The following is a 24,945-nucleotide window of genomic DNA, read 5'->3' on the forward strand; positions in this document are numbered from 1 at the left end:
ATTTTCACTTGCCCAGACATCTACCTTCCTCTCCATCCCTCCACTTTCTGACCTGGTGCTCTGCTTCCCACATCCGGCTAAAGTAGTTTCAACCCTCCCAAGTAGCACTAGTGAACCTCCCAGCCAGGATATCGGTTCCCTTCTAGTTTACTTGCAAACTGTCCCTCTTTTACAGGTTACCCTTGCCCCAGAAATGGTTCCAATTATTCAAGAAGCTGAAACCCTGCCCCCTGAACTAGTTCCTCAGCCACTCATTAATCTGTTCCATTCGTCATCCTATTCCTGCCCTAACTAACACGTGGCACCGGCAGGAATCCAGAGATGACTACTTTGGACTACTTCAGCCTCTTCTCTAACTTCCTGTACTCACTGTGCGGGATCTCTTCAGTTATTGTGACTGTAGTGATTGTTTACATCTTGCACTATACTGCTGAAACAAAACAACAAATGCCATAACATATGTCAGTGAACATAAACCTGATTCTGGAGGGAGCAACAGAGGCAGATACAATCACAAAGCTTGAAAAATGATTTGGACAAGCTGCTTGAACAGAAGAGGCATTGAGGAATACAGACCTGAAGTGGACAAATAGAATTAACACGGATAGGCATCACAATCAACATGGATGACATGGGCAAGATGCCTGTAACTGAGCAATATGATTCCAAGAAATCTCATTTATCTGGGCTTCTCATTAAGTTACTTCAACAGCACCTTTTGAGCCAGTGAATTGTACCACCCAGTAGAATAAATACAACTCTTGGCACAAAAAAAGTCTTGTTTCCAGCTAATGTTGTGATATCACCCCTTATTTCCAGCACCACCTCAGATTCATAGGGTGGGAAACTTTGCCCCTGACTCCACCATACAGCTGGACCTTCTCAAAATCTCATTCCATGTCTGGAACTCTCCTGATTTGATCGAGAGTGAAATTTACTGAGCATCTGCAAACTTCTGAACAACCTTAATGAGCTGTCCGAATTGACCCAGGACTTCAGCCCCCCCCCCCCTCCCGGTGTTTATGTGCATAATCAACCTTGGTCGCCTGACTGTACATGCACCATTTGCGGTCTGCTAACAGTTCTCAGCTCTCTGGGGAGGGTGTCTCACCCCTGCCGGTTGTCAGCAATGTCTTATTGGCCAATTAGTTTCCTGTTCGAATGGCTTAACTTCCTTCTCGTTAGAACTCGGCTGCTAGCAATTGCAAGTGGCCCAGGAATAAAAAGACACGCGTAACCGCATAAAATTTGTGTTAATAGATGCATTCAAAGGCGAGTGGGGTGGATTAAGGTCGTCCTCCGCTCTCACACACGGAATTGGATGGCCAATACTACTGGGTCCAGAACATATTCGAAGGGCTCCCCGCTCCTGAAATCCAAATCAAAACAAATTGGTTTAAATCCCGCCTGAAAGATCCGGCGCCAATTGCAGATAAAGCAATATTTCTCTGCACAACATGCTTGTAACGAACGCAAGTGGGCGCCATAGTATACTAAACCTGTAACTGCCTTATTTTTTCCGCTCTGTGGAGACCGCCCCATCGTTCAGAGAAAGTGAACCAGGAAGTGTCATATATATGTAAGATGCTAACAAGTGACAAAAAGACATTAGTAGAGAAGTATATTAGGCGCCAAAATCCTGAATGACTGTTGCAGCTTTCAACTAGTAATTCGTGATGATGTTCTTGGTGATTCTTTGCAGAACTTTGCCGCGACGCCTGCATCCGTTCTACAGATGGATTTCCAGATGGATTTGCAGTTGGATATGCAGTTGGATTTGCAGTTGGATTTGCAGTTGGGTACGCAAATGGATACCTGCCGGGCACTATTTCCGAAAGTCTATCGGCTATCAACGTATGAAGCGTAAATCACCCTTAACCATCTATATGTTACTGTAAAGACAAACTTTCAGTTTTGAATTCTCTGGTTGAATTTAAGCATGATGCGTTGCAGAACAGCTCTATCTCACTTTCTTTTTCTCTCTCTCTGTCTGTCTGTTGTAGGTAGTATTGGTAATGTTTTGCAGACCGCACGAAAATGCTGGGCAACGAACCCGGTTAGCCGATGAAAGCAACGGCCCCGTGCGGAGTTGTGGGGGTGGGGAGAGACGAGGGTGAGAAGTCAATTCGAAGTGGAATGGCACTTCATAACTCAAGGATCAGCGTTCAGTGGTGGATGAAGACTTTAAAAGAACGCGATCAGTAGTTATACCACATTCATATTGTCGGTGTAGGGCGTCATTTTGAAAGTTCTCAAATGATTTCCCTCTGCCCTAGTCTTCCATGGAACATAGAACATAGAATAGTACTGCACAGTACAGGCCCTTCGGCCCACAATGTTGTGCCGACCCTCAAACCCTGCCTCCCATATAAGCCCCCACCTTAAGTTCCTCCATATACCTGTCTAGTAGTCTCTTAAACTTCACTAGTGTATCTGCCTCCACCACTGACTCAGGCAGTGCATTCCACGCACCAACCACTCGCTGAGTAAAAAACCTTCCTCTAATATCCCCCTTGAACTTCCCACCCCTGACCTTAAAGCCATGCTCTCTTATATTGAGCAGTGGTGCCCTGGGGAAGAGGCACTGGCTATCCACTCTATTAATTCCTCTTATTATCTTGTACACCTCTATCATGTCTCCTCTCATCCTCCTTCTCTCCAAAGAGTAAAGCCCTAGCTCCCTTAATCTCTGATCATAATGCAAACTTTCTAAACCAGACAGCATCCCGGTAAATCTCCTCTGTACCCTTTCCAATGCTTCCACATCCTTCCTATAGTGAGGTGACCAGAACTGGACACAGTACTCCAAGTGTGGCCTAACCAGAGTTTTATAGAGCTGCATCATTACATCGTGACTCTTAAACTCTACCTCTCGACTTATGAAAGCTAACACCCCATAAGCTTTCTTAACTACCCTATCCACCTGTGAGGCAACTTTCAGGGCTCTGTAGACATGTACCCCGAGATCCCTCTGCTCCTCCACACTAGCAAGTATCCTGCCATTTACTTTGTACTCTGCCTTGGAGTTTGTCCTTCCAAAGTGTACCACCTCACACTTCTCCGGGTTGAACTCCATCTGCCACTTCTCAGCCCACTCCTGCATCCTATCAATGTGTCTCTGCAATCTTTGACAATCCTCTACACTATCTACAACACCATCAACCTTTGTGTCATCTGCAAACTTGCCAACCCACCCTTCTACCCCCACATCCAGGTCGTTAATAAAAATCACAAGAAGTAGAGGTCCCAGAACAGATCCTTGTGGGACACCACTAGTCACAATCCTCCAATCTGAATGTACTCCCTCCATCACGACCCTCTGCCTTCTGCAGGCAAGCCAATTCTGAATCTACCTGGCCAAACTTCCCTGGATCCCATGCCTTCTAACTTTCTGAATAAGCCTACCGTGTGGAACCTTGTCAAATGCCTTTCTAAAATCCATATAGATCACATCCACTGCACTATCCTCATCTATATGCCTGGTCATCTCCTCAAAGAACTCTTATAAGGCTTGTTAGACACGATCTTCCCTTCACAACGCCATGCTGACTGTCCCCGATCAGACGATGATTCTCTAAATGCCTATAGATCCTATCTGTAAGAATCTTTTCCAACAGCTTTCCCACCACAGACGTAAGGCTCACTGGTCTATAATTATTCCTACTACCTTTTTTGAACAAGGGGACAACATTCGCCTCCCTCCAATCCTCCGGTACCATTCCCATGGACAATGAGGACATAAAGATCCGAACCAGAGGCTCAGCAATCTCTTCTCTTGCCTGTTCATGCTGTTCAAGAGTTTCTGTATTACTGTAACACTGAACCTGGAACTGCTCATTTCGCTGTTTTAACCTAGCAGTCATTTATTCAACCTTTGCACTCTTGGCTCTTGACATTCTCTGAATAATTCTCAAAAATGTTCCACCTTTCTGTTTCCAAACTCCTGTTTAAAATACTTTTCTATGTGTCTGATTCAGTTGCTGGTGGAACATCTCTAATATTCTCACACATCAGTTGGTAGGTTAATTGGTGATGGTAAATTGTCATCTGAATGGGTTAGGGTTAATTTGGGGGTTGCTGGGCTGAGCAGTTTGAAGGGTCGGCAAGGCCTACCCTGGGCTTTATCTCAAGCAATCTACAGTACACATATATATCATCTTCTTTTACCCAATTATACCTTGTCCTTTCACAAACAAGAGAAATAAGACCATAAGACCATAAGACAAAGGAGCAGAAGTTGGCCATTCGGCCTATTGTGTTTGCTTCACCATTTTATCATGAGCTGATCCATTTTCCCATTTAGTCCCATTCCCCCGCCTTCTCACCATAACCTTTGATGCCCTGGCTACTCAGATACCTATCAATCTCTGCCTTAAATACACCCAATAACTTGGCCTCCACTGCTGCCCGTGGCAACAAATTCCATAGATTCACCACCCTCTGACTAAAAAATTTCTTCGCATTTCTGTTCTGAATGGGCGCCCTTCAATCCTTAGGTCATGCCCTCTCGTACTAGACTCGCCCATCATGGGAAACAACTTTGCCACATCCACTCTGTCCATCCCTTTCAACATTCAAAATGTTTCTATGAGGTCTCCCCTCATTCTTCTAAACTCCAAAGAATATAGTCCAAGAGCGGACAAACGTTCCGCAAATGTTAACACTCTCATTCCCGGAATCATTCTAGTGAATCTTCTCTGTACTCTCTCCAGTGTCAGCACATCCTTTCTTAAATAAGGAGACCAAAACTGCCCACAGTACTCCAAGTGAGGTCTCACCAGCACCTTATAGAGCCTCAACATCACATCCCTGCTCCTATACTCTATTCCTCTAGAAGTGAATGCGAACATTGCATTCGCCTTCTTCACTACCAACTCAACCTGGAGGTTAACTTTGAGGGTATCCTGTACAAGGACTCCCAAGTCCCGTTGCATCTCAGAACTTTGAATTCTTTCCCCATTTAAATAATAGTCTGCCCATTTATTTCTTCTGCCAAAGTACATAACCATACACTTTCCAACATTGTATTTCATTTGCCACTTCTTTGCCCATTCTTCCAATCTATCCAAGTCTCTCTGCAGACTCTCCATTTCCTCAGCACTACCGGCCCCTCCACCTATCTTCGTATCATCAGCAAACTTAGCCACAAAGCCATTATTCCATAATCCAAATCGTTGATGTACAATGTAAAAAGAAGCGGCCCCAACACGGACCCCTGTGGAACACCACTGGTAACCGGCAACCAACCAGAATAGGATCCATTTATTCCCACTCTCTGTTTCCTGCCCATCAGCCAACGCTCTATCCTCGTATGTAACTTTCCCGTAATTTCATGGGCTCTTATCTTGTTAAGTAGCCTCATGTGTGCCACCTTGTCAAAGGCCTTCTGAAAATCCAAATATGCAATATCCACTGTATCTTCCTTGTCAAGTCTACTGGTAATTTTCTCAAAAGATTGTAATAGGTTTGTCAGGCAGGATTTTCCTTTAAGTAATCCATGCTGAGTTCTGCCTATCTTGTCATATGCCTCCAGGTACTCTGTAACCTCATCTTTGACAATCGACTCCAACAATGTCCCAACCACCAACGTCAATCTAACTGGTCTATAATTTCCTTTTTGCCTCCTTGCCCCCTTCTTAAATAGCGGAGTGACACTTGCAATCTTCCAGTCCTCCGGAACAATGCCAGAATCTACCGACTTTTGAAAGATCATTGCTAATGCCTCCACAATCTCCACAACTACTTCCTTCAGAACGCGCGGGTGCATTCCATCTGGTCCGGGAGATCTATCTACCTTTAGACTATTCAGCTTCCTGAGTACTTTCTCTGTCGTATTTGTGACTGCGCACACTTCTCTTCCCTGCCACCCTTGAGTGTCCGGTATACTGCTGATGTCTTCCTCAGTGAAGACTGATGCAAAATACTCATTCAGTTCCTCTGCCATCTCCTTATCTCCCATTACAATTTCTCCAGCATCATTTTCTATCAGTCCTATATCTACTCTCACCTGTCTTCTACTCTTTATATACTTGAAAAAGCTTTTAGTATCCTCTTTGATATTATTTTCTAGCTTCCTTTCATAGTTAGTCTTTTCCCTCTTAATGACCTTCTTAGTTTCCTTTTGTAAGGTTTTGCAAACTTCCCAATCCTCTGTCTTCCCACTAACTTTTGCTTCCTTGTATGCCCTCTCCTTTGCTTTAACTTTGGCTTTGACCTCTCTTGCCAACCACGGTTGCATCCTTTTTCCATTCGAAAATTTCTTCTTTTTTGGAATATACTTGTCTTGCACCTTCCTCAATTCTCGCATAAACTCCAGCTACTGCTGCTCTGTCGTCTTTCCCATTAGTATCCCTTTCCAGTCAACTTTGGCCAGTTCCTCTCTCATGCCACTGTAATCTCCTTTACTCCACTGAAATACCGACACATCAGATTTCGGCTTCTCTTTTTCAAATTTCACAGTGAACTCAATCATGTCTGCTAAGGAATCCTTCACCTCAATCTCTCTAATCAACTCCGGTTCATTACACAATACCCAATCCAGTACAGCCGATCCCCTCGTGGGCTCAACAACAAGCTGTTCTAGAAAGCCATCTTGCAGACATTCTACAAATTCTCTCTTGAGATCCAGTGCCGACCTGATTTTCCCAATCCACTCGCATGTTAAAATCCTCCACAATTATCATAACATTGCCCTTCTGTGTTGGAATGTGCAGATGTTGGAAATCTGAGCAATGATTTCGGGCCAAGACCCTTCAGCAGAACTCTTCCATAGATGCTGCCTGTCCTGCTGAGTTCCCCCAGCATTCTGCGTGTGCTGTTTTGAAATTTCCCTGTTTATCATAAAGCTTTTTGCTATACTTTCTTACATTGTGAGGATTGTTATAAGGAACCACCTGAAACTGAATTGATGTTATTTGGATATTAAACAACTTTTCCACTTTTTTCCTGGTTTTGTTACAGGTAAACATTTTGTTGGATTGAAAAATCAGGGAGCCACATGTTATCTGAACACATTACTTCAAACATGGTTCATGACCCAGGAAGTTAAAGAATGCATTACCAAGTAGGATTGTGGATTACGTTATGACTACTCTATTTGTCACATTTTTATATAGAAATACTGTGTATGAAGGTACTTCAGTAAGAGACATTTATAGGGATACTAACTGAACAAAGACAAATGGAACTAGCTTAGATGTAAGTCTTGGTCAACATCGACCAGTTATGCCAATGATGCCATTTCTACACTGGAGTTTTGGGAAAAATAAATATCCAGATTGATAAAAAGTTTAGAACTTAAAAGTTGGTGATGAATGTTTATTTAGAATGGGGAATGCAACCCAGATAACTGTAAGTAAGGGATTACCAGGGGAAGGAATGTAATGGGGATGACCGTGAGTTCAGTACTTTTATTCAAGAGTAAGACAAGTACAGAACATGTTGGAAATATTCAGCAGCTCAGGGTGGTCCTATGGGGGACAAATGGGAGTTCATGGTTTACAGCAGCAGTAGTTTCTATTGCTTATTGATTATATAGTCATGATTCACTAACTCAATTCTAAAAATAATAGGGGGCTTAAGAACGTAACATTTATTCTGTAGGTACAGGGCCATTTCAAAATTAAAATGTGCATCAAATTGATACTTGTGGTGGCCACATCATTGGGAAAAATTTCTGAGTTCAATAATTTTTTGGAAGACACTGGTAAAATCATCATCATGAATTTGTAAAGGGAAAACATTAAACTAATTGCTTATTTTTATCAAAGGGGTAACACATGGTGTGGGTCAAAGTAAATTTATTACCGAAGTACATATATATCACCAAACACAACCATGAGATTCAATTTCTTGCAGGCATACTCAATAAATTCAATAACCATCATACAATTAGGTAAAGACTGCACCCAATAGGGCAGACAACCAGTGTGCAAAAGGCACCAATCTTGTAAATACAAAAGAAAAATGTAAAAGAGAAAAAAGTCAATAAATACGGAGAACACGAGATGCAGAGTCCTTGAAAGTGAGTGCAGAGGTTGTGGGAACAGTTCAGTGATGGGCAAGTGAAGTTGAGTGAAGTTATCCTCTGGTTCAAGAGCTGATGGTGTCATAAGGTGGGGCACTGGGAGCAGACCCAAATGCAAGACACAGACACTGAGGTGTTAGGAACAGAACTTGACTAGAGAGCGGGTACAAGAACACAGACTTGGGCTAGGACATTGGCTAGGCAAGCGGGACTAGGACAAGGAACTGGGAACTAGGAGCCTGGGCTTGGACTCTGAGCTGGAGACTGGGCAAGTACCCAGAACCTGGGTCTTGACTGGGGCTTGGACCCCGGAATTAGGCGAGGACATGACGTGGCTACAGGACTGGACATGGCTTGAGTTCTTCATGGCTTGGGTTCTTCGAGGCGAGGACATGATGAGGCTTGGGTTCTTTGAGGCAAGAACATGATGAGGCTTGGGTTTGGACTCCGAGCCAGAGACTGGACAGGGACCCAGAACCTGGGACTTGATTCGGGCTCGGACTCCGGAATGAGGCGAAGACATGACATGGTCTTGGGAGACAAGACTGGGTGAGGCTACAGGACAGAATGAGAGACTCCTGGGCAGGATGAGGTAACTCCAATACAGGTCGAGAGAACTCCAGCACAGGATGAAGCACATGGACAGGACGAGAACACGAAACCTTGACTTGGTACTCAGGAACAGCCGAGCCTTGGACTTGGGATGACAGGAACCTTGAAACCTTGGACTCGGGACTTCATAATTTATACTTTATTGTCACCAAACAATGAATACTAGGGGGTACAATCATCACAGCGATATTTGATTCTGTGCTTCGCACTCCCTGGAGTACAAATCGATAGTAAATATTAAAAATTTAAATTATAAATTATAAATAAAAAATAGAAAAGGGAAAGTAAGGTAGTGCAAAAAAACCGAGAGACAGGTCTGGATATTTGGAGGGTACGGCCCAGATCCGGGTCAGGATCCATTCAGCAGTCTTATCACAGTTGGAAAGAAGCTGTTCCCAAATCTGGCCGTACGAGTCTTCAAGCTCCTGAGCCTTCTCCTGGAGGGAAGAGGGATGAAAGCTGTGTTGGTTGGGTGGGTCGTGTCCTTGATTATCCTGGCAGCACAGCTCCGACAGCGTGCGGTGTAAAGTGAGTCCAAGGACAGAAGATTGGTTTGTGTGATGTGCTGGGCTGTGTTCACGATCTTCTGCAGCTTCTTTCGGTCTTGGACAGGACAACTTCCATACCAGGTCGTGATGCACCCTAAAAGAATGCTTTCTACGGTGCATCTATAAAAATTAGTGAGGGTTTTAGGGGACAGGCCAAATTTCTTTAGTTTTCTCAGGAAGTAAAGGCGCCGGTGGGCCTGCTTGGTTGGACCAAGTCAGGTCATTTGTGATATTGACCCCAAGGAATTTAAAGCTTTTGACCTGTTCCACTTGCACACCACCGATGTAAATGGGGTCATGTGGTCCGCTACTCCTTCTGAAGTCAACAACCAATTCCTTCGTCTTGCTGACGTTGAGGGATAGGTTATTGTCTTTGCACCATGCCACCAGGTTCTTAATTTCCTCTCTGTACTCAAACTCATCATTACCTGAGATATGGCCTACAATTGTGGTGTCATCAGCAAACTTATATATTGGGGGGGGAGGGGAACATCAACTCACACCATGAGAGGCCTGCGTCGGGCAGATTGGAAGTCTGTGTGGGGCGTCATATTTTGAGTTCGATGGAAATTTGGCTACACAATCATGGGTGTACAGTGAGTACAGCAGGGGGCTGAGTACACAGCCTTGTGGGGCACCAGTGCTCAGAGTGATTGTAGAGGAGAGCTTGTCCCCTATTTTTACAGCCTGGGTCCTGTCTGTGAGGAAGTTGAAGATCCAGCTGCAGATCTGAGTGCTAAGGCCCAGGTTCCGGAGCTTAGGAATCAGTTTATTTGGAATGATGGTATTGAAGGCAGAGCTGTAGTCAATGAAAAGGAGCATTACATATGCGTTTTTATTCTCCAGGTGTTCTAAGGAGGAATGTAGGGCCAGAAAGATGCATCAGCCATTGACCTGTTGCTCTGGTAGGCGAACTGCAAAGCATCGAGGTTGACCGGTAGGCTGTGGTTGATGTGTGCCATAACCAATCGCTCGAAGCACTTCATAGCAGTTGATGTCAAAGCCACAGGTTGATAGTCATTCAGGCATGCCACCTTGCTCTTCTTTGGCACTGGGATTATCGTTGCCTTCCTAAAACACGAGGGGATCTTAGACTGAAGCAAGGAGCGGTTGAAGATGTCCACGAAGATGTCTCCAGCTAGCTCGCTTGCACAGGCCCAGAGAACCCGTCCTGGGACGCCATCTGGGCCCGTCGCCTTCATTGGATTTATCTTCAGGAAGGTCCTTCTAACAGCCTTCTCAGTGAGGATGAACCTCGATGCCACCAGATCCGGTTCATCCGGAGGGAGTGGGACTCTCCTCTTCTGTTCGAATCTTGCGTAGAATACGTTAAGTTCGTCATGAAGAGAAGTGCCACAGCTATTGATATTCCCAGCCTTTTCTTTGCACCCAGTGATCTCATTTAGACCCTGCCACTGCCTACCAGCATCCCTCTGATTAGCCTGGCCTTCCAAATTCACTAAATATTGCCTCTTGGTGCCGTTAATGGCTTTCCAGAGTTCACGCCTGGATTCCATTTAGCGACTGGTATCCCCGGACCTAAAAGCCTCAGCTCTAGCCTTCAAAAGGGATTTGACTTCATAATCATCCAAGGTTTCCGGTTTGGGAATACCCGGATCGTCGTGCAAGACACATGGTCCTCTGTGCATTTCCAGATAAAGTCCGTGACAGCTGAGGCATACTCATCGAGGTTAGCTGCTGAATCCTTGAATACTAACCAGTCCAGTGATTCAAAGGAATCATGGAGGACCTCATCCGTTTCCTCCATCCAATGCGACACTACTTTTGACACTGTGACCTCCTGCTTCAGTTTCTGTTTGTAAGCTGGGAGGAGGAGTACAACCTGATGGTACGATTTTCCGAAGTGAGGTCGTGGGATGGAACGGTAGGCATCCTTGACTGCTGTGTAGCAGTGGTCAAGTATATTCAGGTCTCTAGTGGGGCAGGAGACATGTTGATATTACTTTGGCAGCGCCTTTCTGAGGCTGGCCTGGTTAAAGTCCCTGGCTGTAATGTGCAAAGCCTCCCGATACCTGGTCTCAAGGAACGAACTTCTGGCTCAGGACACAGGTTGCGGGTGAGGCTCCAGACACGGGTTGCGGGCGAGGCTCCAGACACAGGTTGCAGGCGAGACTCCAGACACGGGTTGCAGGCAAGGCTCCAGACACGGGTTGCGGGCGAGGCTCCAGACACGGGTTGCAGGCGAAACTTCAGAAGGAAGGGGAAGGGAAGGGAACAGTCCAGCCTCAGGGTAACTGTGAAGGTAGCCTGGCTTACCCAATGGAGGCAAGGACAGGAAGGGACAGATCGAACTGCAGGGTAGTGGCGAAGACAGCCTGACTTACCCCACAGAGGCAAGGATGGGATACTGATGAGATGAACCAGCACCCACACTCGAACCCAGGGCCACTTATATTCCCAGCCCCAAGATGAGCATCAGGTGCCTATGATTAAGCCCAAATGAAACGAGCGACAGCCGGAAGACCCAGAAACCGGAGTCCATGGACTGGACAGTGAATTGGAACGCAGTCTTCACGGACCGAACCCTGACAGATGGTTGAAGGGTAATAACTGTTCCTGAACCTGGCTGTGTGAGTCCTTGCATTCCTGTATCTTCCTGATGGCAACAGGAGCAGAGAGCATGTCCTGGGTGGTGGGTGTTCCTGATGATGGATGCAGGTTCCCTGCGACAGAACTCCATGTAGATGTGCTCACTGGCAAGGAGGGCTTTACCTGTGATGGACTGGGCTGTATCCACTACTCTGTTATCGGATTCTCAGTGCAATGGCATTGGTGTTTCCGTACCAGACCATGATGCAGCCAGTCAATAAACTCGTCACTACACAGCTACAGAGGTTGGCTGGAGTTTGAGATGTCATCCTCAATCTTCGTGGAGGTGCTGCCGTGCTTTCTTCAGAATTGCTCTGAAATGCTGGGCCCAGGACAGGTCCTCGGAAATGATAGCACTGCGGAGTTTAAAGTTGCTGACCCTCTCAGAGGTTTTAAGCAATGTAAAATTTCACTGTTTCATATTATTGCAGCTGCAAAGAAGAAGATTCATTAATTTGTGAGTTGCGATGTCTGTTTGAACGATTATCAGATGGGAATGAACGGTCCTTGAGCACAGAACAGTTGACCTCCCAATTGAATTTGAATGGTAAGCAATAGACACATCCATGCTTTCATCAGTTAGCAGTATGCCAGTTTACTGATTTAAACAAAGTTTCTCAAATCCATACCATTCTGCTGCTTGATATATTTATGATTGAAATCTTCCATAGTTGGGGTCAGTTTTGTGACTCACAAAAGAAAGGCATTTCGATGAACTAAAAATAGTTTCAAACTCCATACGCTCAACAAATACATGTGTAAATTTGCTTGGAGTTCCCGTTATTTGTCAGGATTGAAATACAGCAATAGGATGGCACAGAGGTTAAGTTACCAGAGATCTCCAGAGAGCTGAGTTCAAATCCCATTGCAAAATTTATTTAAAAATTTAAACTGCGGAATTTCTTATGGTATTTATTGAGATTTGCAACTGTTAGCTGGCAGATTTGGGTATTAAGCAAAAGGTGAGATCAGTATAACATCCCCAGTCTGAGTGACAGAATTACCATTACTCCCGGAAGTTTCCTGCTGGGTTTCAGCAAGACCAGGCAGAAAGTGGTGGAAGGGATGAAGGGAGGAGGTGCATAAAGAGTCTGGCCAGGATGCCCATAAACCAGAAATTTACCAGTGATACGTAATGGAATAATTGTTCTCCAGTGACTCATAAAATAAAATGGGATTTGTGTAAATGGGTGGTTGGTGCAGACTTGATGTACTGAAAGGATTTCTGCAAATGCAAAGCAAAAAAACCAAATTGATGATTTTTCATCAAAATCTGATGGAAGGTTGTCAACCTGAAACATTGGCTCGACTCTTCTCTCTCCAGGGAGGCTGTTTGACCGGCTGAATGCCTCTATCATTTTCAGTTTATTACTTCAAATTCATACGTTTGATATTTATATTATAAAATTAATATTCACAGAACATTAATTGGGAAATGGATGCTAATATAAGCAACTGTATTATTTGAACTTGTATGCTTATTTTAACACTTTTTTAAAACCGTTTTGTGAAGTTTACATACAGAGAGATATAGAGGAATGTTTTCGCAGTCTGGTGAACAAGCTGAGTAGCAAAATGGATCAGGACCATAATATTCTGAAGGTAAAATTGATCTGTTATGATACTGATAATTGATTTGTTTTTAAAATGTGCCTCGGTTTACCTGTAATTTGATCTGTACTTTTCATTTTCATTTTCCTGTTTCCTTCTTTAGCATTATTTCTATACAAGTACCTGTCATTCTTTACAACCTGTTTCCTTGAATGTTCCTTCAACACTTTGCTCAATCTTCAGTTGATCACCCATTCTCCCTTGGTCTAGGACATAGAGTGAATCATTTTTGAATGTTTTTAAAATCCCGGGTAAGATGTGAAGCCAAGTGGTTGAGTCATCTACAGTAACAGCCTTGAAAAGATAGTGGGACAGGTACATGGGAAGGTTGAAAAAGATTTTTGCCAAATACTTGCAACTCGGTTTAGCTTGAATGGACATCTTGGTCAGCATGGATCGATTGGGCCAAAGGGCCTGTTTCTGTGCTTCTGTGCTGTATGACTCTGTGTCCAATGAATGATTTGTACTGTATTCATAAACTGATTTTTATTGATATATTTCTGCCATGGTTACAATTCATTCACTGATCTGGTCTTTCTCTGCCAGAGCCACTGGTTATGACTATTCATGCACTGACCTTCCAGAGAGTGACCCACCCTTACGGCCTCCTCCCCTTCAGTCAGCTCAAATTTCCATCTCAAGCACACACAATGGTCACAGAGTGTCTGACATTCCTCAAGGTTAACCACACCATCTTTGCACAGTGAAATGTCTTGTCACTGGCGAGTGCTGAGAAAGATGGAGGAAGGAAATAGGCAATCGATTGATAAATATCTATCACTATACCTTTATCACCTTTGATTACTTTTGTTGTCTTCCTGATGAAAAATTATACTCCGCTTCACCATATTAATTCAATGTCTTATGCTGTACTCCTGAAAAATACTGATATTGATCCCATCAGACATTTTTATAAGGCAGCTATACAATTCTCACATTAGTCAATGTTTCAAGTCTGTACGTATTGATAGGCCATGAATCCTTTAGAGAATAGGGTGTGACTTGACACAGCTCAATCACCATCTATAAATTCACTGATGACACACCTATTGTTGGCAGAATCTCAGACGGCAATAAGAAGATTATGGGAGTGAGATAGAGCCTAGTATAGGCTGGTTGAGTGGAGTAGCAACGACAATCTTGGACTTAATGTCAGCAAGGCCAGGAAATTTATTGTGGACTTCAGGAAGGGAAGTTAGGAGAACACACTCCAGTCCTCAGCGTCAGAAGTGAAAAGGGTGAGTGGTTTCAAGTTCCTGAACTTCAGCATCTCAGAGGATCTATACCGGGCCCAACACATTGATACAATCATGAAGAAGGCTGCAGAGTTTGAGGATATCTGTTATGTCACCAAAGCCTCTGACAAATTTCTACATATGTACTGGAGAAAGCATTCTGACTGGTTGCATTGCCACCTGGTGTGGAGGCTCCAATGTGCAAGGTGAAAAGGGGCTGCAGAGGGTTGTAAACTCATCCAGCTCCATCACAGGCACAGACCTCCCACCATCGTGGGCATCTTCAAAAGGTGGTGCTTCACGAAGGTGGCATCCATCATTAGGGACCCTCACCATCTGGGATATGGGAAGGAGGTACAAGAGCCTGAAGACTCACCCTCAGAGGTTTAGACACACCTTCTAGACAAACCGATCCTCAAGAGGGATTAGAAGTGGAGAGAGTGAGCAATTTCAAGTTCCTGGGTGTCAGTATCGCTGAGGACATAACCAGGACACAACATATTGATGCAGGTATACAGAAGGCAAGCAGCGGCTATATTTCCTTAGGAGTTTGAGGAGCCTTGGTTTGTCAGCTAAAACAGCGGAAAACTACAAATGCATTCAGGCGGGCTGCATCACCGTCTGTCGGATGGGGGGGTCGCTACTACACAAGATCACAATATGTTGCAGAAAGTTGGAAAATTAGTCAGATCCATCAAGAGTATCAGCCTCCGTAGTGTCCAAGACACCTTCGAGGAGTGGTGCCTTAGGAAGGTGGCATCCATCATTAACAATCCTCTCCACCCAGGACATGCCCTCTTCACTCTGTTACCATCGGAAAGGAGGTATATATATAGATAGATATGTACTGTAATTCAGATTGTTTTCACCATGTTTATTTGTCATGTATTTCATTGTACTGTTGCTGTAAAGTTAACAAAGTTCATGGCATATGCTGGTGATATTAAATCTGATTCTGATTCCCCTCTGCCATCAGATTTCTGAACGACCAGTAAACTTATGATCACAACCTCACAATTCCTCTTTTCTACAGTTCATTTATTTATTGTACATAGCAGGCAGTCGTCGATCCCAGGGGATCATGGGTTTGTGCCTCTGGTGGGCTGTGTCCTCTCCAGGGCGCAAGCCGGGGTGGGAAGATTTGAGGAACTCGCTGTTGTCCATGCAGTGGGCTCCCCCTCTCCACGTCACCGATGTAGACCAAGGGAAGGACAGGTACAGATACAGCTTGGCCACCAGTGTCATCGCAGAGGTTGCCAGAGTGAAGTTATAAACAACATCAAACTACCTTAGGGACCCCGGCTCCAGATTTCTTCCTCGGGGTTTACATCCAAAGCCTTTCCCGTGGGTGGGTATGGCCGCAAGGCAGCAGGGGTTTAAAATCAGAGTTTTCCTCTGCAAGGTGGGCTGCTGTCCAAGCCTGACAAGCCCCAGCTCTCCGAAGCAGGTGCCAGTGGCCTGCCTTGGCCCCTTCTCTTGTCAGTAGAAACAGTTCTGCCGGGTCTACGTGAAGGGCAAGAGTTGGACTTGGTTTTCAGAGGCTGTTGGAGTCGCTCGCCATTTGGAACAGTTTATAGATAGTGGGAACTTGTCCCCACTACCAGCCCTGCCATGACAACCTTAGGAATGTAGTTATTGTACATTATGGTAATTTTTACATCTGTTACTGTACTGCTGTCTAAAACAGCAAATTTCACAACACATATCAGTGATAATTAACCTGATTCTGGTTCAGGAGAGCAATGACTCCAGTGTCACAGGGAGAACAATGGCTGTGTAGTTCCACCTGGAGCTGAACAAGAGCAGCCATACAGTCTTGTTCACAAGGTATCATATTCATGTGGTGTTCATCCCTTAAGGATGTTTATTGTACACCTTAATCAAACAAATGAGGAATCTGTATTTTTGAGAGCAATTTATAAAGTATCAGTTTCCTTGTATAAAGTTCCAACTGATGGATCACAGGCTCAGTTCTCATTGGGTTATGTCTTGTAGGTTTATCAGGTCATCATGGTTAACTCATTGAAGTGTTTAAAATGCACACAATCCATGGATGAAGACACTTTTTTCCTGGATATACCTCTATCTGTTTGCTCAGCTGATGCTGCAGAAAAGTTTGAATCCATGGTAAGTAAAAAAATACGAGGAAAATAAGTCAAACTTTTTTTAAAACTAGAGCAATCGATTACTTTCCTGTGGTGAGTTTGACATCACATTTTATGTTGGTTTCATGAAGATGAGTCTGGACAATTTACAAATTAACTATCCATTGTTTCACAATGATAATTCACATAACTGATGTTTAAAACAGTGACAAATCTGTAGGCTTCTATTTTTGTAAATTCAAGAAGGATGGGATTGTTAACATGAGCAACCTTGGAGCCATGATAGAGTAGCGACTAGTGTGATGCTATTACAACACAGGACGTTCTCGTGTTTGGAGTTTATTTCCAGCGCCGTTCTGTGAGAGTTTATACGTTCTCCCCATGGATTGTGTGGGATTTCTCCTTTAGCTCCCATAGTCTCTAATGTATGGGGTCGTAGGTTACTTGGTCATTGTAAATTGTCCTGTGATTAGGTTGGGGTTAATTGGGGTTGTGGGTTTACTGGGGCAACGTGGCTGGAAGAGCCAGAGGGGCGGACTCCACACTGTATTGCTAATTAACTAACTGACTGACCACATGTATTGTTTCCTACCTCAAAACATTGAACACTTAATCCTAAAGGAAGAGAGTAAATGATCAAAAAATTTAGGGACACCTAATCTCTTTAGACCTCAGAAAGATCTTGCATATTCATTCTTTTTTAATTCAGTTTTGGCAAAGTGTTGAGAAATCAGTTGGGTAGTTTTGTCAACAATTTGGAAAGTTGATGGTATCACCTTGACTGCATTCCAGTATAGAACCTCTCCTGGAGAGTAGTGGCTAGATTGGAGTTTCCCCACCAGTTATGATGGAAAATCTGCTCACTGACCTGCACCAGTTGAGAGTTGGGACAAGCCTAAATAAATCGAGTTACATTTTAGTGAAGACGGACATCTCTGAGAGTTAGTATAAGTATGATTAATTGTCAACTTCAATATTTTTAAACATTTTAACTATTTTAATCACAGAATTAATTTCTAAAATAATTACTTCTCATAATAGAATTCCTTGTTGATTAATATTTTTTAACAGTAACTCTCTGTGAAATTCAAAGTATTTTCACACATTAGCAGCCTGGTACGTTAAGTTTTCAGGTAACAATTGTGCCTCACCTGGGCCTTGTATTGGTCACCTCTAACAAGAGAGACGAACCATCTCGTCTTAATATCCAGTGGTATTGCCATTTACAATTTGCCTATTATTAATATACTAGGTTTTAGCATTGAGTAGAGGGTCTATTTGTGCAGTAACTACCAGTTACAGCATGCATTGAAGCCAATACTACAGCTGACTAAGTGTTTTAGAATTGGGGCACCACGGTAGCGTAACGGTTAGCGCGACCCTACTACAGTTCGGGTGGCAGAATTTGGAGTTCGGTTCTGATTCCATCCGTAAGATATTTGTACATCCTTCCTGTGAGCATGTGGCTTTCCTCCGGGTGCTCCGGTTTCCTTCGCGTTCCAAAGACTTACTGGGTAGTAGGTTAACTGGTCATTGTGAATTGTCCTCTGATCAGGCGAGGGTTAAACAGGAGGGTTGCCTGGTGGGGCAGCTCATTGGGCCTGAAGGGCCTGTTTCACGCTGTATCTCTGAACAAAATAGACATCATCTGGTACCTTTTCACTATCCTGTTCCTTTCTTCTTCAAGGAAAAGGGTCTTGAACAGTTTTTGAAGGAGGAAAAAATGGAAGGTGACAACAAATGTTATTGTAACATCTGTGATATGAAGACTGAAACAACATCAGTAAGTATTCCAATCAGTCATCCTGGTATTTCTGTAATTCTTCATGCTGCAAATCAGAGGAACAGTAGAAGCAGCTGAATGGTAAAAATAATATTTGTTCATGGACAAGTCATCTCCTTGAGTCCTTTAGTACTGCCAGATGTCAGTGCAGTGTCTTCACTGGTAAGATCTGTCAAGTACATACAATGGGGAAGTCCATATGAAATGTATTCACATGAGGATTTACAACACAAAGAGTGGATGGCTGCAACGTTTGAAATGTATAGCAAAGAGATCTGCTAATTTTCAGCTTTGCATTCATGAAACAGGAAAAGTAAAACTCATCTCTACCTTACATTTTTCAGAGATACTATTTTAAGCACTTGCCACAAATTCTTACATTTCAACTGAAACGCTTTGAATTCGATTACAACGACACGGCATTTCAGAAAATTACAGATTGCATTACTTTTCCACCTGTTTTGGAATTTACAAGATCTCAGGTAACATTTTTGTCATTAGTAACAATACTTCAGTTTAAAATAATATTGAATTTTAAATTGTGGTGCATTCCAGAATGTTGTAACTTGCATCATTCATTTTTAGTATGATTAACTCAGGAAACCAAGGAGATTAAAAAGCTTTGTTCTGTCGGGGCTCCAGATTATGGTTGGCAGTTACTATCAGGTAGTTCTTTGTAATACTGTTTTTTTCCCCACATTTTTTCTTTGTTGACAGTAACTCAGCCAGTTGTTGTTGTTTCTTCCACTTAATGGCAGGATACTCTGTAGTGTGGAGGAGCAGAGGGATCTGGGGGTACATGTCCACAGATCCCTGAAAGTTGCCTCACAGGTGGATAGGGTAGTTAAGAAAGCCTATGGGGTGTTAGCTTTCATAAGTCGAGGGATAGAGTTTAAGAGTCACGATGTAATGATGCAGCTCTATAAAACTCAGGTTAGGCCACACTTGGAGTATTGTGTCCAGTTCTGGTCACCTCACTATAAGAAGGATGTGGAAGCATTGGAAAGGGTACAGAGGAGATTTACCAGGATGCTGCCTGGTTTAGAAAGTATGCATTATGATCAGAGATTAAGGGAGCTAGGGCTTTACTCTTTGGAGAGAAGGAGGATGAGAGGAGACATGATAGAGGTGTACAAGATAATAAGAGGAATAGATAGAGTGGATAGCCAGTGCCTCTTCCCCAGGGCACCACTGCTCAATACAAGAGGACATGGCTTTAAGGTAAGGGGTGGGAAGTTCAAGGGGGATATTAGAGGAAGGTTTTTGACTCAGAGAGTGGTTGGTGTGTGGAATGCACTGCCTGAGTCAGTGGTGGAGGCAGATACACTAGTGAAGTTTAAGAAACTACTAGACAGGTATATGGAGGAATTTAAGGTGGGGCTCATATGGGAGGCAGGGTTTGAGGGTTGGCACAACATTGTGGGCTAAAGGTCCTGTACTGTGCTGTACTATTCTATGTTCTATGTTCTATGTTCTTGCTATTTTCATTCTTCATTCTATTTAAAACCATGTGATCTCTATAAGAGGTGAGAAAGGACAGAACTGTGTTACCAATAGATTGTGTGGTTTCGATGTTTGAGCTCGACAGTCTCTCTTATGTTGTCAAGACTGTTACAAAACACATCTAACTGTGATTTCACAGCATTTGCCATGTGAGATCATTGGTTGCACCCGTCTAACCACTGAAGTCAGCAAAACAATACATCTGACACATGATGCTCTCACCTGAGGTTACCTTCAGTGACAAAGTTGCAACTATTCTCTGTTATTTACAATAACATTAATTTTATACCTTAATTGAAGTTTACTTTTATTTACAGGATGTTCGTAATGAATGGTGTCGAAAATTAACAGTGAAGAGGGTAAGACATGCATATAAATGTATTCATGTTATAGGAATCTGTGGCTCACTTGGAGAGTATTTTCTCAGTTAGATGGGGATTACATCCACATCTTCAGTTGCCACAGTGCCACGCGATGGCATAAATCCCTGTGCAAGAATGGGAGGAGAAAGAAGAGGGTAATCTTTTCCAAATAAAAACATCTATTGTTCAATATTTGGAAATGTAGACTCGGTTGTAGCATTCTGGGGGCAGCTATGCTTCAAGTGTTTGATCACAACAAGCTACAATGTGAACCAGTGTTTATACAGGGCTCAGCAAACAGGGATCCTTATAGTAGGTAGTCTTCACCATCACCACTGTCAGCAGCAGTAAGGTATCGTGTTGAAATTATTCATTTCAGCCGATCAGTTCATAGCAGAAACATACTGAGGTAGTTTTCACATTGAATGACAGTACATGACTACTGTCCATTGACCTACCAGCTCTCCCCTAAAAATTAGTCACAGAAAAGTAAAGCACAGAAAGAAGCCCTTTGACTAATCTAGTCCATCCTGAAATCCTTTAAACTGCCTATTGCCATCGACCTGCACCAGGACCATGGCCTTCCTATGCCCCTCCCCTACCCCTACCATCCATGTACCTATCCAAACTTCACTTAAGTGTTGAAATTGAGATCACCTGCACCACTTGTGCTGGCAGCTCATTCCACACGCTCATGGCCCTCTGAGTGAAGAAGGTTCACCTCGTGTTCCCCTTAAACTTTTCACCATTCACCCTAAACCCATGACCTCCAGTTCGAGTCCCACCCAGCCTCAGTGGAAAAAGCCTGCTTGCAGTTATTCTGTCGATACCCCTCATTAGCTTGTATGCCAGTATCAAATCTCCTCTCAGTCTTTGATATTCTAAGAAATAAATTCCTAACCTATTCAATCTTTCCTTATAACTCAGGTTCTCCAGACCAGTTAGCATCCTTGTAAATTTCCTCTGCACTCTGTCTACCTTACTTACTTCTTTCCTGTTGGTAGGTGACCAAAACTGCACAGAATACTCCAAATTAGGACTCACCAACATCTTATACAACTTCAACATGACATCCCATCTCCTGTACTCAATACTTTAACTTATGAAGGCCAATGTGCCGAAAGCTTTCTTTAAAATTGAAATGCCATGGGTGATTACTATTAATACTAATGTCACTGGAAATGAAAAACAGGAGGGATGTTTAAAGGATCAGGCAAAGTTAATGTCATTTACATGATTGCCAAAGTTAATATCATTCCTCACCTCCCACTTTCTGAAACACTTTTGAGTCGCTTCATCAGAAGCATAGATTGATAGATTAGATACTTAATGAGATGTTCTTTCGAATCCCAAAAGTGTTAGCTCTGTTTCAGGAAATAAATAACATTTAAAATGAAGGGAATCCCACATTCCTGATTTGCTGAGTTCCAACTTGATTCTGGGTTAATCTTTATTCACATTTTGATCCCTGTGTTAATATGAAATAAAACTGCTTTACTTAATGGGGTAATTAAGGTATATTTGATCATTAAACATACAAAGCACAGAAAGACTTGCAGGAAATTTTAAGCATGCCCTCACTTTTAGATTGCGACAAGCCAACAGGAAATGAAACAGTGTCGTTGGGCAATTATGGCATGGTTTTTGTGGTTTGGAATCTGCAGAACGTTGATTTGAATTACTGTATGTGTTGGAACTTAGAATGTACAGTATTAGAATGTGGACACAGGCAGATCAAATTACCCAAAATGAGCAGCCGATGCTGTTCAGAAACTCAATGTCCCAGTTGGACAACTGATATTCTGCCCTTTTATAGGAGAATAATGCCCCGAGTAATGACTGTTCAAGGGCTTTGGAAGAAAGACAAAGTTCATTTTCATTCCTGGGAGTACAGAAAGGAACTTCTGTGGATTATGAAGGAAAACATCCTGAGCCAGTCAAAGGTGAGTTGGAACCATCGGGGACAAATCACCTGCTCCGAAGCAGCTATTTGAAGAAACTTGATTGATCTTATGATTATGAGACAGTCAAAAGCTGTTTTGACATGTTTGTTACTCTCTCCTTTAGATCAGCCAGAGGAAGTTTCTAAAGACGAGGAGGTAAGGTAGCAGAAAATATTGAAAGTGGGCTCACGTCCCATCTATCTTTTCTTTCACAAACACTTGTAGTTCTTTCTCCCATTGTACAATACCAGTACAATGAAATCTACCCATGCTGAAATGATTCAATAAACCTTGTGGATTTGTACCCTAGAAGTGATGCTGTCAAGAAATGCTTGGTGGTACCAAACAAAAAGAACCTTCCTTGCCAGCATCTGTCAATCACCGAAGTGGAGAGGGAGTTCTATCAACCCCAGTCCCTTACAATTTGCTGATCTGCTTCTGCCTCCTACTAAATTCCACCACTTCTCTGATTCCAACTCCTCACTTCCCTCTGCCAGACCATATATCTGACATACAGTAACAACCTTTTCACAATTTCCTTCAGATAAACGTTCCTCCAAATTGGGCAATGTGATTTGTCAACTAAATAAATAGCTTTGCCATATTTCAATTCTGACTATACCATTAATATAAGAGTAACAGGATTAAGGCATTGAATGGACATCAGAAATTCAAGAAGCCAGGCTTAAAGTCTTTCAATTATTTATGAATGTTACCTTCTTTCCCAAGAAGTTAAATCACACAACTGCTGCAAGATATTTTGAGATAAATTTCATTAGATGCCATTTTACAACTTTAAAACCTGCCCGAAACTGTTTTGGGGTCAGTCAATGGCTTTTCTAAACTAAACTTCAGTACACTGCATAGTTGTGCTCAATTATGTTAACTGTGTCAATAGGGAGCTGAGAGTGCTGTTCTGTAACACAACACTGCATGTTATGGTGCTTAAGGCAATCGAGGACATAGAAACTCCAAAGAACAATTGACCAAGATTTTCTTCCATTAGAAATCTTGAGATTTTTAGCAGTTTTGTGATTGGATGGAAAATAATTCCTGCTAAAATTTTCTTTCAGGGAGATTTTTGATAAGCTTGGATGTGTCAGTCTTGTTCATGGGTTGGGTGGAGGAAGAGAACTATTTCACCTTCAATCAACTATCAATTTCCTCTATATTTTGTATTTGATGTGATGGTACTTGGGTCATTGTGGGTGCTACACACAGTTGAAGTCAGAAGTTTACATACACCTTAGCCAAATACAGTTAAACTCAGTTTTTCACAATTCCTGACAGTATATCCAAGAAAGCGTTCCCTGTCTTAGGTCAGTTAGGATCACTACTTTATTTTAAGAATGTGAAGTGTCGGAATAATGGTAGAGAGAATGATTTATTTCAGCTTTTATTTCTTTCATCACTTTCCAAGTGGGTCAGAAATTTACATACACTTTGTTAGTATTTGGTAGCATTGCCCTTAAGTTATTTAACATGGGTCAAACGTTTTGGGTAGCCTTCCACAAGCTTCTCAGAGTAAGTTGCTGGAATTTTGTTCCATTCCTCCAGACAGAACTGCTGTAACTGAGTCAGGTTTGTAGGCCTCCTTGCTCACACACACTTTTTCAGTTCTGTGCACAAATTTTATATCATATTGAGGTCAGGGCTTTGCGATGGCCACTCCAATACCTTGACTTTGTTGTCCTTAAGCAACTTTGCCACAACTTTGGAGGTATGCTTGGGGTCATTGTCCATTTGGAAGACCCATTTGCAACCGAGCTTTAACTTCCTGGCTGATGTCTTGAGATGTTGCTTCAATATATCCACATAATTTTCCTTCCTCGTGATGCCATCTATTTTGTGAAGTGCACCAGTCCCTCCTGCAGCAAAGCACCCCAACAACATGATGCTGCCACCCCCCCATGCTTCACGGTTGGAATGGTGTTCTTCGGCTTGCAAGCCTCACCCTTTTTCCTCCAAACATAACGATGGTCATCACGGCCAAACAGTTCAATTTTTGTTTCATCAGACCAGAGGACATTTCTCCAAAAAGTAAGATCTTTGTCCCCACATGCACTTGCAAACTGTATTCTGGCTTTTTCATGGCGGTTTTGGAGCAGTGGCTTCTTCCTTGCTGAGCAGCCTTTCAGGTTATGTCGATATAGGACTCGTTTTACTGTGGACATAGATACCCGTCTACCTGTTTCCTCCAGCACCTTCACAAGGTCCTTTGCTGTTCTTCTGGGAATGATTTGCACTTTTCGCGCCAAAGTACGTTCATCTCTAGGAGAGACTCCTTCCTGAGGGGTATGATGGCTGCGAGGTCCCATGGTGTTTATACTTGTGTACTATTGTTTGTATAGATGAACGTGGTACCTTCAGGCATTTGGAAATTGTTCCCAAAAATAAACCAGACATGACATCATTTTCTGACCTCAATCCGATAGAAAATTTGTGGGCTGAACTGAAAAAGCGTGTGCAAGCACGGAGGCCTACAAACCTGACTCAGTTACACCAGTTCTGTCTGGAGGAATGGAACAAAATTCCAGCAACTTACTGTGAGAAGCTTGTGGAAGGTTATCCAAAACTTTTGACCCAAGTTAAACAATTTAAAGGCAA

General features: G+C 43.0%; 1 protein-coding gene across 12 annotated transcripts in view; it reads left to right on the forward strand.

Annotated features, from left to right (window-relative positions):
- Positions 1–1,226: 1,226 nt before the first annotated feature.
- Positions 1,227–24,945, forward strand: part of LOC140196399 (uncharacterized) — a 94,138-nt gene continuing 70,419 nt past the window's right edge. For 9 of the 12 annotated variants that reach the window (XM_072255533.1, XM_072255536.1, XM_072255531.1 and 6 more), the window contains exons 1-10: positions 1,588–1,863; positions 6,961–7,063; positions 12,228–12,343; positions 13,310–13,398; positions 16,638–16,769; positions 18,435–18,530; positions 18,875–19,012; positions 20,351–20,392; positions 22,212–22,338; positions 22,463–22,494. In XM_072255533.1, coding sequence (XP_072111634.1) covers positions 1,677–1,863; positions 6,961–7,063; positions 12,228–12,343; positions 13,310–13,398; positions 16,638–16,769; positions 18,435–18,530; positions 18,875–19,012; positions 20,351–20,392; positions 22,212–22,338; positions 22,463–22,494 — 1,062 coding nt within the window. In that variant the 5' untranslated portion in view covers positions 1,588–1,676. The other 3 variants (XM_072255534.1, XM_072255532.1, XM_072255535.1) reach the window with 3 other exon arrangements.

This window comes from Mobula birostris, chromosome 4, assembly GCF_030028105.1.
Source record: "Mobula birostris isolate sMobBir1 chromosome 4, sMobBir1.hap1, whole genome shotgun sequence".
Taxonomy (NCBI): Eukaryota; Metazoa; Chordata; class Chondrichthyes; order Myliobatiformes; family Myliobatidae; genus Mobula; species Mobula birostris.